The sequence below is a fragment of the Gouania willdenowi genome (genome assembly GCF_900634775.1).
Source record: "Gouania willdenowi chromosome 24 unlocalized genomic scaffold, fGouWil2.1 scaffold_320_arrow_ctg1, whole genome shotgun sequence".
NCBI classification, from domain to species: domain Eukaryota; kingdom Metazoa; phylum Chordata; class Actinopteri; order Blenniiformes; family Gobiesocidae; genus Gouania; species Gouania willdenowi.
In genome coordinates this window covers 1,087,559-1,101,300 of record NW_021144848.1, presented here as the reverse complement: position 1 = coordinate 1,101,300, position 13,742 = coordinate 1,087,559, and the positions used below count along the sequence as shown (strand labels likewise).

Below are 13,742 nucleotides of genomic sequence, written 5' to 3'. Positions count from 1 at the left end.
CCCGGTAAGAGCGCTGAGCTCACGGTAAGAGTGACATATTCTTACCAATGGGAGTGTTTTTGATGATATATGTCCCTCTAACTTGCATACAGCTCTGAGCACAGATATATAGACGGTTGGATGAGCCACTCCTCATGAAAAACAATGTAAAGCTCCATCCGCAGCTTGAAGAAGACGGTGATGACATAACCGACAATTGTCAACAAATACATTTGTCAGTGACTAATTCTGTTATCAATTTTTGTCAACAATATCGACTAATCGTTGCACCCTTACCTAAAACTTTTGAAATATACTTATTAGAAGATCTATACCTAAGAACACTTCATTTTCAACCATATTTGTTTTATTAACTTTTAAAAATGGGACTACTTTACAGTTTTAGAACCTGTGTCAGCGCACTGTTTAAAAAGGGAGTTAAGGCCCCTTAGGAGAGCTTTTCTTCTCTGCTTCATTGTCTATTACTAAACCGCAAAGTTGGAACTGTTTTATAGCCTGTGTTGCACCATCTTGAAATGATGTGATTGTTGATGTCACACTGCCCCATTCACTGTAAACATCCCATTGTGACCCGAAAACAATTTTTGAGGTTTGATAATCGAGTATTAGGTTTGGTTGGACACACACAAGCATTAAAAAACACAAAATGAAAAAGAAAAATTTACAAAACAACAACAAAAACACAAAAAAGACCCAAAAAAGTGATACGCAAAACTAATACCAAAATAAGCAAAAAAAAAGAAACACTTAAAATGAAAGAGTCAGAGAAAAGCCTTTGTTTTTAAATATGTTAAAGTTTCATTTATTCACTTTCATTTAGTCTGAAACAAGGTTATCTACCTATCTACCTATTTAAACAACTGTTCTTCAGGAAATTGACTTTGATCTCCTGACCTGTTTCAACGGTCAACTGCCAGTCTTCTTCAGAGGCGTCTGCTGATCGCTTTGACACGTCCAATGACTTCCACGTAAAATTTGCAGCAAGATAATTTTGTCTTCTTGAAAAAAATGTTAAGGTTTCATTTATTCAGACAACTTTCTCTCAGGAAGTTTACTGAGATCTTTCAACTGTCAACTACCAGTCTTCCTCAGAGGTTTCTGCCGATCACTTTTTAAATGTGTCCGATGACCATAATAATTCCAGCAGGTTAATTTTGTTTTCTTTTTGAATAATATATTTTGGTTTCATTTGTTCAGAACATTTTTTTTTAAAGAAATTGACTTTGATCTTTTGACATGTTGATAAATATTTCCCATCACTGCCTGAGAAAAACTGACCCCATAGTGTTTTAACGAGTCCAGGATTAAAGGTTTTGATGTCTTGAAGCGTGTATTTTTGTCTTCACAAAAAAAAATGAACAGAATATGGAATGCTACCACCTCGGCGAGACGCAGTCGTTCCGACGAGAAATAATCAGAGTCAAATGTGAAGGATTTCAGCCACTGGAGCTCATGTTTATTCAGAGCTTCAGCTAAACGTGTCAGGAGTGAAAAACTTTGGCCTTTCACAAGTGATTTGTGGCTCTCAAACTTTCTCTACCAACTTCACAGTGAAGAACTTCATTGGAAATGTGGAAAATAAGAGGCCTTGTATGTAGTAGGAGGTGAGATTACTGCATCTTCTGCTATTTTGATGGAAATCAAAGCAGACATCAAAGGAATGACAATCATTCAGATAGACATTAAAAAAAGCAATCTTCCTCCAAGATGATTTATACTTTAATAAGACTTTCCACCTTTATTCAGGTGCTGATGGAGAAGTGGGAGCCCCTCGTTCTTGGTTTGAGCAGAAATCAATAGATAGGCAACACCCGTTTATAATGGGAAAGGTAATACATGGGACTTTGATCATGTCATAATCATCAAGAGAATACAATAATGACCAATCTGAGCATTAACACAAGAAACAACTAATGTGGGGTTTTTGAAGCCATTTTCTGTGTTTTGGGAGTCATTTATGTGTATTTTTGTGTTGTTTTTTTAATATATTTTAGGTGTTGTTTCATGTATATTTAGTTTATTATTCAGTTATTTAGAATAGTGACCAACAGAACAAAGAGTTTCTGTTTTTGGAGCCATTTTCTGTTTTTGTTGTATATTTTTGTTGTTTTGTGAATATTATACAAGATTTTCACTCATGTTTTGTGTTTCTTTGTCATTTCATGTATTTATGGAGTCATTTAGTGTATTTTTCTGTCATTTTGTGTGTTTTCAGTGTCATTTGTGATGCCTTGTTTCTGTATCTTTTCTCATTTTGTTTGTTTTTGTAATAATTTTGTGTATTTTTCTTTTTCTTTTTGTAGGTTATGTGTTTTCAGTGCCATTTTTTGTGTTTGTGTTGCCATTTTATTTGCTTTTGTAATTATTGTGTGCAGGGGCGGATCTAGAAAAAAAAAAAAAATCAATGGGGTGGCAAGAGGGGGGCAGGAATTTTATCGCGATAATCAATATAATGTGTGAAAATTAATCAACGATACATCACATTAACTGTCACTGAAAAAATTCAGAATTTATCTACTGCAATGAATCCATTTCACAGGAATTATAAAACATTGTCAATCAATTTCACATGAATGATTGTTAATGTTTGTGCAAATTAACTTTAAATCATTAAAAACAAAATGAACATGCTAATGCTAATATTATCAATTTCTCTGTCAACATGAACACATATCAGTGCTGTTTAACAAGCACATGATTATATTTTCTTCATCTGTGAGATCCACAAAGTAGCTTCACCATGTTTTCTTTAACAGACATTGATTTATAGACACACAGAAGTGAATAGACACGAACCTCCTAGACAATAGCTAAACACCGTTATTATCTACTGTAGTGGAGACTAACATCCACACAGAAAAACTGCTTCTGTCCATGAAAATAAACAGGATAATTATCACATCCATCACATTGAAGAACCATTCTGTAACATTTAACAAAGTGTAAGACTTGGAACTGTGTGAGTGATAAAAAAAAGTGTCTATTAGTTTTATTTAAATTACTACAGTGGAAAATGTTTTTAATTTTACAAAAATATGGCTTTAAAACAGTTGTTTTCACTGTAACAAACTGTAAGCAGATGGGGAAAAAGTGTCACTGGCTTGTTGTTATTATTACTATTATCATTTTAACATTGACACGTTAATGATGCCACACTGTTATATAACTTAGTATAATAACTTATTTTAAGGGACAAATGATGAATTTGTGTAAAGCAAAAATAACCACACCCTTTATTTGTTATTTTGATTTGGTTTTAAAACGGAATAACCAAAGAACGAAGAGTACACAGATAATGATGCTTAATATACAGTACATATGCTCCCCAAACCTGTGCACATTCAGCACACACTGGACACACACACGTCAGTGCACATTGCCTCACGCACACTCAAACCAGTGCACATCTGTGAACACACAAGCTGCAGTGCACAAAACACACTCAAACGAGCAAAACCTGAGCACACACACTCACCGCTGTCTGAAAGCAGTGGAACGTCAGTCACGGAGGGAGGGAGGGGAGAGACAGTCCAGGGCTGTTACTCCGTTTTAGAACGACTTTTTTTTCTGAAACAAATGTGTGCTCACTGCTCACGGCAAACGTGTAAGTGTTAGCAGATATGTTTTTACCTCTTTCCTCTCGTGCGCCAATGTAAACAACGTACTTCTGTGCCGCTCTCACGATACTTCTGTGTCTTCTTTGTTGGTGTTTTAGAACGTTGGCTCCGTAGTCAGGAAGCGTCAGCAGGGCATTACCGGTCAGCGCATAGTTACCGCGACCGCATAGTTCCGTGCTCGTGTGTACAAATTAGGGTGGCAAGGCTGCCACCTGATCCGCCCCTGATTGTGTGTACTTTTGTGGTCTTTTAGTGTATCTTTCTGTCATTTTGTATGTTTTTGGAGTCTTTTTTTGTGTACTTTACTGTATTTTTCTGTCATTTTGAATGTTTTAGCAGTTGCAAAAAGCCTCAAAGGCTCAGATCAGTAGCAATGCAGGTTTTGATTAATGAAACATTTATTTAATACAAACACAAAGTGAATCAGGCATGTATCATCACCATCACACCTTGTTTTTTTGCAACTCACCGTCTCCAGCTGGTCCATCAGTTTGAGCAGAAACTTCCTGCACTCGGGGCTTTTGCTGTCCAGCTTCATGCCCGTCTGCATGGAGTAGAGCAGACCTGCAGGAGAACAACCATTAAAAGATGGTATTCACAGAGGTCACTGTAACCAGGCTTCACCCTCCAATGTTTGCGTGTTAAGGACCGATCGTTTCTGGCCGATGTCTGTTAAAACAGATCGATCTTTATTGTTATGTCCATACAAGTTGCCATGGTTACGGGCACTTCGCAGTCTGCAGTCTGAGTAAAACACATTGAAAATCAAGGTTTAATGAAAAGAAAAAGACTGAAAATGTGGGTTCATTATTGCACGCTGAACAAAAAAGATTTCCCTGTGCCGTGTTTTATCAATTCATAGCAGCAGCTCTACAGGAGGATCTATTTAACGTAGCGGACTCATCAAAAGGTAACCTCAGGTTAGGATTAACAGTTTTCTTTGCAAAACTCTTTTAATCTAAATTATGTCAATTTTCGACCTGTAAATCCAGGTTGAAAACTGTAAGTTTGTCCATTTAATAACAATAATATAAAATGTAATTTATTTAAAAATAAAGCGAGTAGTAGTGAGCTTAATTGCATGAATGATACGCAATAATACTTACAAAATAAAGTACTTTTATTTAGCTTAATGTTTAAAGGAAACTATTTCTTACTGATTTATTTTGTTTCAAGCATTACTTTTCTACAGCTAAACATTTTTTTTATTTTTGATTAGTTGTGTATTGCTTTTTAAGTTAAATATAAAATGTTATTGTTTATGTGTTTTTTGTGTAGTTTTTAAAAATATTTTTGGTATACATATCTCAATTATTTAGAATAGTAACCAACAGTAAGAAGAGTTTGTGTTTTTCTTGCATATTTTGGTTGTTTTGTGTATTTTATACAGTATTTTTCTCTCATTTTGTGTTTTTGTTCTCATTTTATTTGTGTATGGAGTCATTTTGTGTATTTTTCCATCATTTTGGGTGTTTCTAGTGACATTTATGTATTTTGTATGTTTTGTAATCTTTCTGTGCCATTTTGTGTGTGTTAAGAACATATTTTTCTGTATTTTTCTTTTTTGTAATCATTTTGTGTAATTTTGTCGTCCTTTTGTGTGTTTTTTGTGTAATTTTTATGAATGTATTTTGTTGTTTAATTAATTGTGTCTGACTTTTTAAGTTAAATATAAAATGTCATTGTTTATCGGTTTGTTTTACTTCAAAATTGATCTAAAATGCACTGTTTATTTAGGCCTTTTTTTACGTAATACCTCGTGTAAAATAATTTTTTGTCAAATCCTCCTGTTTATTTGCTTTGTGACAGAGATTTTGGTGTCACATAAATCTTTTAGTTAAGCCTGAAAAACACATGATTTCTCTCATATGATTAATTGTTTAATCAATAGTTCTCTCTGTGAAGTCCTTTAAAGGCCTGACTTAGTGCCTTTGAGCATCCATCAGACACAGACAACATAGATGGAGAAGTGCTGATAATATGAGGTGAGTCTCAGCTCATTAATCACATCAGTGAAACGACGTGTGCCAAACGCCGTCAGTGGGAGAGTTACATCATCACCGCCTCAATAAAGTGAAACTAATCAAGACGTAGAGTTAACTCTCCGTTTCAGGGCGGAGTCCACGGGAAATATTGGCTGATTTGGACCTAACGCAGTGAAGTGGAGGAGAACGGGAACGATGGAAAAATGAAAGATTCTGATTGGAAAAAGACAATTGAGCCCCTTTATGGTCACTTAGAAGAAATAAAAAGGAAAAAGTAAAACATTGTTTTTTTTGAAGCCATTTTCAGTGTTCTAGGAGTCATTTATGTGTCCGTTTGTAGATATTTTTTCAGATTATTTAGAATAATGACCAATCTGATGATTAATACAGGAAAGAACAAAGAGTTTGGTTCTTTTACAGACATTTTTTGTCATTTATATTTCTCAGTTATTTAGAAAAGTGACCAACAGAACAAAGAGTCTGTGTTTTTTTACGACTCTTTATATTTGATTTTTCTATCTTTTCTACCTTGCACATACAGTATATTTCTTTATTACTTTTTAAATTACTATCATTATTGTTGTATGTGGAGAGCAAAGTAAGAAGTTCGTTGTACAGGGAAACATGTTTCCCTAATGTACACATGATAATAAACACTTTAAATTTCTCTTTGAATCTTTTGGAGCCATTTTCTGTTTTTGTCTTGTTTTGTGTATTTTACATAGTATTTTTCTATCATTTTTTTTTTGTTTTTATTGTCATTTTATTTGTTTATTCAGTCATTTTTTCTATTTTTGTGCCAATTTGTGTTTTTAGTTTAATTTTTGTTTGCTTTTTATAATCATTTCGTGTACTTTTGTGTATTTTTGTGCATTTTTGTTGCCCTTTTCTGTAACTTTCACTCATTTTGTGTGTTTTTTTGTAATTTTATTTGATTATCGAGTCATTTTGTGTGTTTTAGTGTTAGTTTCTGTTGCCCGTTTCTGGATTTTTTCTCATTTTGTTTGTTTTTTGTAATCATTTTGTTTGTTTTTTGTAATCATTTTGTATACTTTTGTGGAATCTTCTGTCATTTTCTGTACTTCCAGTGTCTTTTTTGTGCATTTATTTGCCCATTTCTAAATTTTTCACTCATTTTTTTTTGTTGTTTTGCTGTCCTTTTGTATATTTTTTCAGATTATTTAGAATAATGATCAATCTGATCATTAATTCATTAATACGGTTAAGAACAAATAGTGTGTCTTTTATTGGAGACATTTGTTTTGTTTGTTGTTCTGTGTAGCATCCAGTGTGGACAGCAAAGTAAGATTTTCATTGTACAGGGAAACATGTTTCCTTAATGTGTACATAATAATAATAAACACTTTGAATCTCTCTTTGAATCTTTTCTGTAATGCACTTATTATTTTATTTACAAAAAGTGATCGCATTTTAGAGGGCCTGAACATGTTCAAAAACAAAAATTTGAATGCATATTAGGACTGATGAAAACGTTGATATTTTGGGAGAATTACACATGTGAATGGCAAAATGACTCAATAGCGCCACCTTGAAAATGTACCTTTAGTGGAGTTAATACAATTAGTTTCACATACAGCTACAAAATTGGGTGCACATATGTATCACAAGACAAACAAAAATTCCATATCAACCCTTTACCCAAAATGCAACAGGAAGCCGCCATTTTGAATGAAATGTGAAGATTTTGTTCATTTTGTTTGTTTTTGTAATCTTTCTGTATAATTTTGTTGTGCTTTTGTGTAAGTTTCTGTCATTTTCTGTGTTTTCAGTGTCATTTTTGTGCATTTCTTTGCCCTTTTCTGTATTTTTCACTCATCTTTTGTGTTATTGTCATTTTGTGTGTTTTAGCAGTCCATTTGTGCAGTCGCTAAAATCTAAAAAGATGCTGCATAAATGTGTGTACACGTGTTTTCACAACAGTACTAACTTTCTTTTTGAGAACACACACCTAACTTTTTTGTACTTAACATAATCGAATAGAAATCACTTCCTTAGGCACCTATGAAATCTGCGTTAATGGAATTGCGGACGGAATCACCGAATCAACCAATAAAAACGGTTAAACGCGGAAATGGAGAGAATCGGCATGAAACACAGTCCGTTTCGTCCTTTAGTTCTGTTTATGCCAGCCTTTTGTCCGTAGCTACACATTCACAGTCAGCTAGCTACCTCAAGTACAACCGTTTCAGTGGAAACTTCCTGTTTACAAAATAAAAGTCTGTTAGAGCAAAGTTATTAAAATGTTACATTCTAACAACATCTCATCAGAGCTACAGAAGATAGGATCAATTAATGTAGGTTCATTTAAACTAAGTTGATCAAAACTTAATCATTAAACCTGATCAGATTCAGTAAACCATTGATCCCTGAAAGGAAATCATGTGACCTTAAAGCTGTTCTCATACATCTTTATATGACAAATAAATAATTAAAAAGGAGTAGTCAGAATAATCCATGTCACTACAACTTATATCTACTTTTTCTTTATTTTTGACATACGTATTTGTTTAATTATTGTTCTTTTTTTTATTATTATTAGTATTTATTTTGTTTCCTCACAGGAGTTAAAACCTATTATTTTCTTCAAAAAATGATAAATATTTCTAAAAAAATAAACGGAATTTAAAAAATTTAAGTGGAAAAAACGGAATTTGGGAAAAAATGAAACGGAATTTGGGAAAAAATAAAACAGATTTTATACGGCCTTACTTCCTTGAGCAGAACAATGAGCTGACTGACCCTTCAGTCCACAATAGGATCACAATTCACAAACGTCTCACACTGCTACGTGAAAAGGGCGCGACTCATTCCTCACCTCTGACACACACACGCACACGCACGCGCACACACACACACGTATGACTAATATCAGCTAATATTTAAAAGCACTGTTGGTATAAATGATGAGGAGAAAAGTAGCAGCCTGTAGAATATGTTTCATGCCATTACTCAGCACATTTACAATCTTAATGACTCGTGAACACTACAGTGTAACTATGAGCGTCTTTAATAAGACTCTATGGTGATTATAGCCTTTGATTTAATGATGCAGATAAATGGAATTTCTTTCTAACTAATCATTTGAATTTTTCTTGCCAGTAACCGTTTCATTAAAAACAATATTTTCTCCATTGAGTTTGACTTTTAGAACAAATCCAGGAAGTGTTTTTATGAAGCAATTTACATAACTAATGAGATATTAAAAATCCCCACCAGTTACAAATATGGATTTTCTCATTCTTTCTTATTAAATCTATTTGAATATATGAATATTTTTCTAAATTTGGGAGTGATTAGAGCCATTAAATACACGTGTAAAAAAATAAATAATTAATAAAAAAAAGAGTAATGGATTGTCTTAAAAAAAACGCTTTAAGGTCCCAATATTTAAGCTGTCAGTGACATTTTATGTAGTCAATAAGTGATTTATATTTATTTAATTTATATTAATCAAACAAAGATGTTGTTGTCATTGTGTACTTAGAACAGGACGTTGACAAAAAGTCAAACTTTAAATATTTAAGTGTTTAATCACTATTTTCTTGTTCTTTATAAATTTTAATGATTTTTCTTTGCTATAATTTTTTCAATTCAACATTTTTTTCCCCGAGAGTCAAATTAAAAGTCAAATGCAAGCAGCATTCACAGTGAAAGAAAAGGTATACGTAGATTATGGGGCGGGACTTTGAGTTTTCATTTGAAATGTTCCTGAATTCCATTTCAGGGTTTACCCATTTCCATTTTATCAGCTTTTACTAATTTGATGCAACTACTGACAAAAGAAGCGTCTCAAAATCATGCCAAAAATGCACAATAGGGATTAATTTAAGTTATATCATGTACATTATTTTAACTGTTGATGCTTCAGAAGTCAAAACAGAATACGCAAATCCAACTGAATCTTGCAAGATCGAGCACAAACGAATGGTCTCGTAGCGCAAAATTTTGCATTATATTTAATGAATAAATTTGTGGAAATTATAGTGAAAATGTGGGATATTCTCCCTAACATGTAGCAGTAAATGATGGTCCATTGTTCTATGAATCTGTGATAACCACATTTATTTATTCATCTGAATAATATCCACTGTTATCCAGGAAGTTTATTATTATTTGCTCAATATATATAGTCATCTTAAAGACCGAAATAATTGTTTTAATCAGAAAAACAAAAGTGGGTTTAAATTGACCAAAAATAGTGAAAACTGTGGTGAAATGGAATTATAAAAACCACAGAAATTAGTTAAAAGTTGCAAATGAGAGTGGGTAAAAATGGACAGAAAAAGTGGTAAAAAGGGTTCAAAGTGTCATTATTGGAACATTTAGTGATTAAATTGTGAACGTGATTAAATTGGCAAAAACAAAGCATGAAATACGTTGAAAAGAGTTTAAAAGTGACAATAATGGGTCAACATATGTGACATTAGGTGGAAAAGTGGCGGAAAGGGTTTAAAAAAGTCTTAAAAATGTATTGAAAGTGGGGGGAAAAAAAGTAGGAAAGGCATTGGAATTTGATTTAGTGTCAAAAATGAGAGTAATGTAGCAAAAAAGCATTAAAAGGAGCAAAGATATAGCAAGAAAATGGGATGAAAATAGGTTAAAATATGTCAAGTTTGGTGTAGTTGAAGAAAAAGGATGAAAATAAGCAAAATAGGCTAAAATAGTTCAGAAAATATTCTTAGATTCTTGAAGGCATAATAGTTAAAGAAAGTGTGTATTTGTACGATTGCCATACAGACAACCCCCAGTGCTGTTGGTACGTTCACCGAAGTACGTAGCGTCTTAGTATTAGGGTTATAATCCTATATTGCAAGATTTTTTAGGATTAGGGTTAGGTTAGGTCTAGTCTTAGTCACGTCACCTAAACTGGCCAATGAGGAGCGCTGCGTATGGATAGAATGTCGGTATATCTATACGTCTACCGCACGAATAGCCACTGTCATATTTAAATGGTAAGAAGAACCATAATTTTATCAGTTTTTTGTATTAAGTTTGTATTAATAACTAACTATGACAAATATTTCGATTAAAATTGCAAATAGATGACTGTTTTTACTTGTTTGAATATGTATGAATTGGTCTTTATAAACCAGAAGTTTATGACAAATGTTCAGAAACTGCCATTTTTATTTAAATATTTTCAGATATTAAAGGCAGAAAGAAATTAAAGCGGTGAAAGTGTAACACAGTTGTATTCCTTGCTGTTTTTGTAAAAACTTACAATCAAATACGTTTACAAAAAACATCAGGCTGTTAAATGTTAATGTATGTTTATGGGAGACATATTTTTATGGTGAGAATTAAAGTGTACGATAAAACGTGATTAAATGTCAATGAGACTTCAGGTAGACTTTAACTGGCTGGTTATAGACAAACTGTAAGTAGTTAGCTGTGAGTTTTAGGGAGTTGTGGGTTAGTTAGCAGCTAGCTCAGGTTTCAGGTACATTATGTTGACATGCTAACAGCAGCAGCTAACGCTAACATCAATGCTCAGACTTACAGTAATACGTAACCACCGGGTCCCGGTTTTCGTGCTCCTGTGCAGTCCGCATGTGGTGATGGATGGCTCTGAGTTGAGCCGGTACCGACATGGTTATACCGTGGCGCCGAAACGAAGGATCAAGAAGTCCGTGTGAAGTCTGTCTGTTGTTGTTGTTAGCGCAGAGATCACAACGCTACTTCCGCGTTGTTAGTCCAATAGGAGCGGTCAAACGGGTTGGGCTGTGACGTCACGAACCGGTGCAAAAAAAGTAACAGGAGAGACAAAATAAAATAAAATAATTTTAATTACACAAGGTTTTACTGTTTGGCAAAGAGTTAATTTAGGTCAAGTTTTTTCAACCTTGGGTTCGTGACCCTCTGTGGGGTCGCCTGAAATATCTAGCATTTTATATAATAAAATAAATATTACTGATTAAAACTATATTTTTGTAATTTTTCAAGTTATTATTCTTTCTGAAATTAAAACATCACACACTATCTCAAATAACAGTGTTCTATTTTTCACTTCCTCTAATATAAATCTAGATAAAAATGAATAAATAAATAAATAAATAAATAAAATCCAGTATAAAAATTCAATTATTCAATATTAAATTAAATAATAATAAAAATGATATGTATATTTTTGGATTTTTTTTTTTTAAATAATAAATATTTAAAACAGTCGGAAACAACTGTATTATATACTTTCACTTCTTCAAATATGAATCTGGTTAAAAATAATATTTCAAAAAAATCATGTATAAAATTTTTAAAATAATTATTTAAAACACCACACAATCTCAAATATGAATCTAGTTTAATTTTTTTTTTTTTAAATCCAGTATAAAAATGTAATTATCAAATATTTAAATATAAAAATATACATGTATATTTTTTTTATATTTTTAAAATAATTATTTAAAACACCACGCAATCTCAAACAACTGTATTCTAAACTTTCACTTTGTCAAATATAAATCTAGTGAAAAAAAAAAAAAAACTATATACACAGTATACAAATTTAATGACTAAATATTTAATTAAATAATAATAAATATATTAATATTTTTGGAATTTTTAAAATAATTATTATTAAAACACCACACAACTGTATTCTATACTTTCACCATCTCAAATATAAATTTTAAAAAACAGTATAAAAAATCTGAGCTGGTGCATCTCGTCACTATAGTGCTATGTCACAAATATGATCAAAAACTTCAAAAGAAAAGAAAAATAATTAAATAATGGCTATGGTTGCTTTTCGGTAAATAAAATGTAGAATTATGGACATAAAGCACAGCTAAAAACACTGAAATTTGGCTCCATTAAATCATTATCGCACACAAAGATGAAACAAATGCAGTTGTTGGACATTTTTAATGAATCATGTCAAGTGGACAAAATCAGTATTAACAGACACACGTCGATAATGGGATTGTCCTGGTAAAAATAAAAGTCAATAAACTCATTAAAAAAAAAATCATAAATAATAATGATAATAATAATAGATTTTTTTTCCTAGTGATCTTTGTTGGTTGAGGGGTTTAAAGATGATGATGTGTTTGATTGTACCTGAGATGATGATGACCTCATACAAGCGATGGATGGATGTCTGATTAAAGAAGAACACGAGCTGGAGAAAACATTTCTAAACACAGCGACAGACGGCAAACACCACTAAATGTCAAATCTAAATATCCATTAAGTCCTGGGTACACCTTAGCCACAACATTATGACCACCTAGCTGTCAAAGCACAGGCTGCTGTAAACTTCAGGGGGTGTGCCGTGGTATCTGCAGCACTAACTAGGATTTATTAGGTCCTGGAAGCACATCCCAATGATAGTGGCCTACAACTCAAAAAATGAAAACAGTATACATTTAATTTTTTGTTTGAAAAATCAAATAAAATAGCTTTTTTTTAATTTTTTTTTTAAAGTCCTTAAAACAAAAAATGCAATTAAATTATCTCCACGAAAAATGAAAAAGATGAAGAACTCCTTAAAGATCATAAAGGAAAATCTAAAAATGTAGCAAAATTGTTTTAATAATTTCTGAAAATTAAATAAATTATTGAACAATTTAAAACAATTTTTGGGTGTTTCGTTAAACAAATAACGACAAAATAATCATAATTGCTTTCTTATTTTAAACTACAATTTTTTTTAAACTTCACCAATAAAAATAAAATTAAATAAAATTAAGTAAAATTAAATAAAATTAAATACAAATTAAAATTAAAATAAATACAAATAAAATTAAAATTAAAATTAAAATTCTTAAAAAATTAAAAGTATTGTTTAGACGTTTTTTTTGTAAACAAATATAGACAAAATAATAATTATTATAAAAACATTTTTTTAACTACAATATTTTTTTAAACTTTACCTTCAAAAATAAAAAAATCAACTCCTATTAGTTTCTTATTTAAACAAACTGCTTAAAAAATAAAGAAAAAATATTTAAAGCAAAACAATGCAAAAATGCTTCTGAACCAATTCAGCCGTGGTTGGATTTTGTTCAAAGTAAAAAATGAGTTTACTGCTTAGGTGGTCATAATATTAAGGCTGGTCTGTCCAAATCCTTAGTTGTATGTCTCTGAACTAGTTAAATATTGATATTATTGGTAAACC

The 13,742-nt window shown here is 31.9% G+C and overlaps 1 protein-coding gene across 3 annotated transcripts in view; it reads right to left on the bottom strand.

Moving 5' to 3' along the window:
* Positions 1–11,214, bottom strand: part of vta1 (vesicle (multivesicular body) trafficking 1) — a 54,769-nt gene extending 43,555 nt beyond the window's left edge. For 2 of the 3 annotated variants that reach the window (XM_028440477.1, XM_028440478.1), the window contains exons 1-2: positions 11,124–11,214; positions 4,087–4,181 (exon numbers count right to left, since the gene is read on the bottom strand). In XM_028440477.1, coding sequence (XP_028296278.1) covers positions 4,087–4,181; positions 11,124–11,214 — 186 coding nt within the window. The other variant, XM_028440479.1, reaches the window with a different exon arrangement.
* Between the last annotated feature and the right edge of the window lie 2,528 nt (positions 11,215–13,742).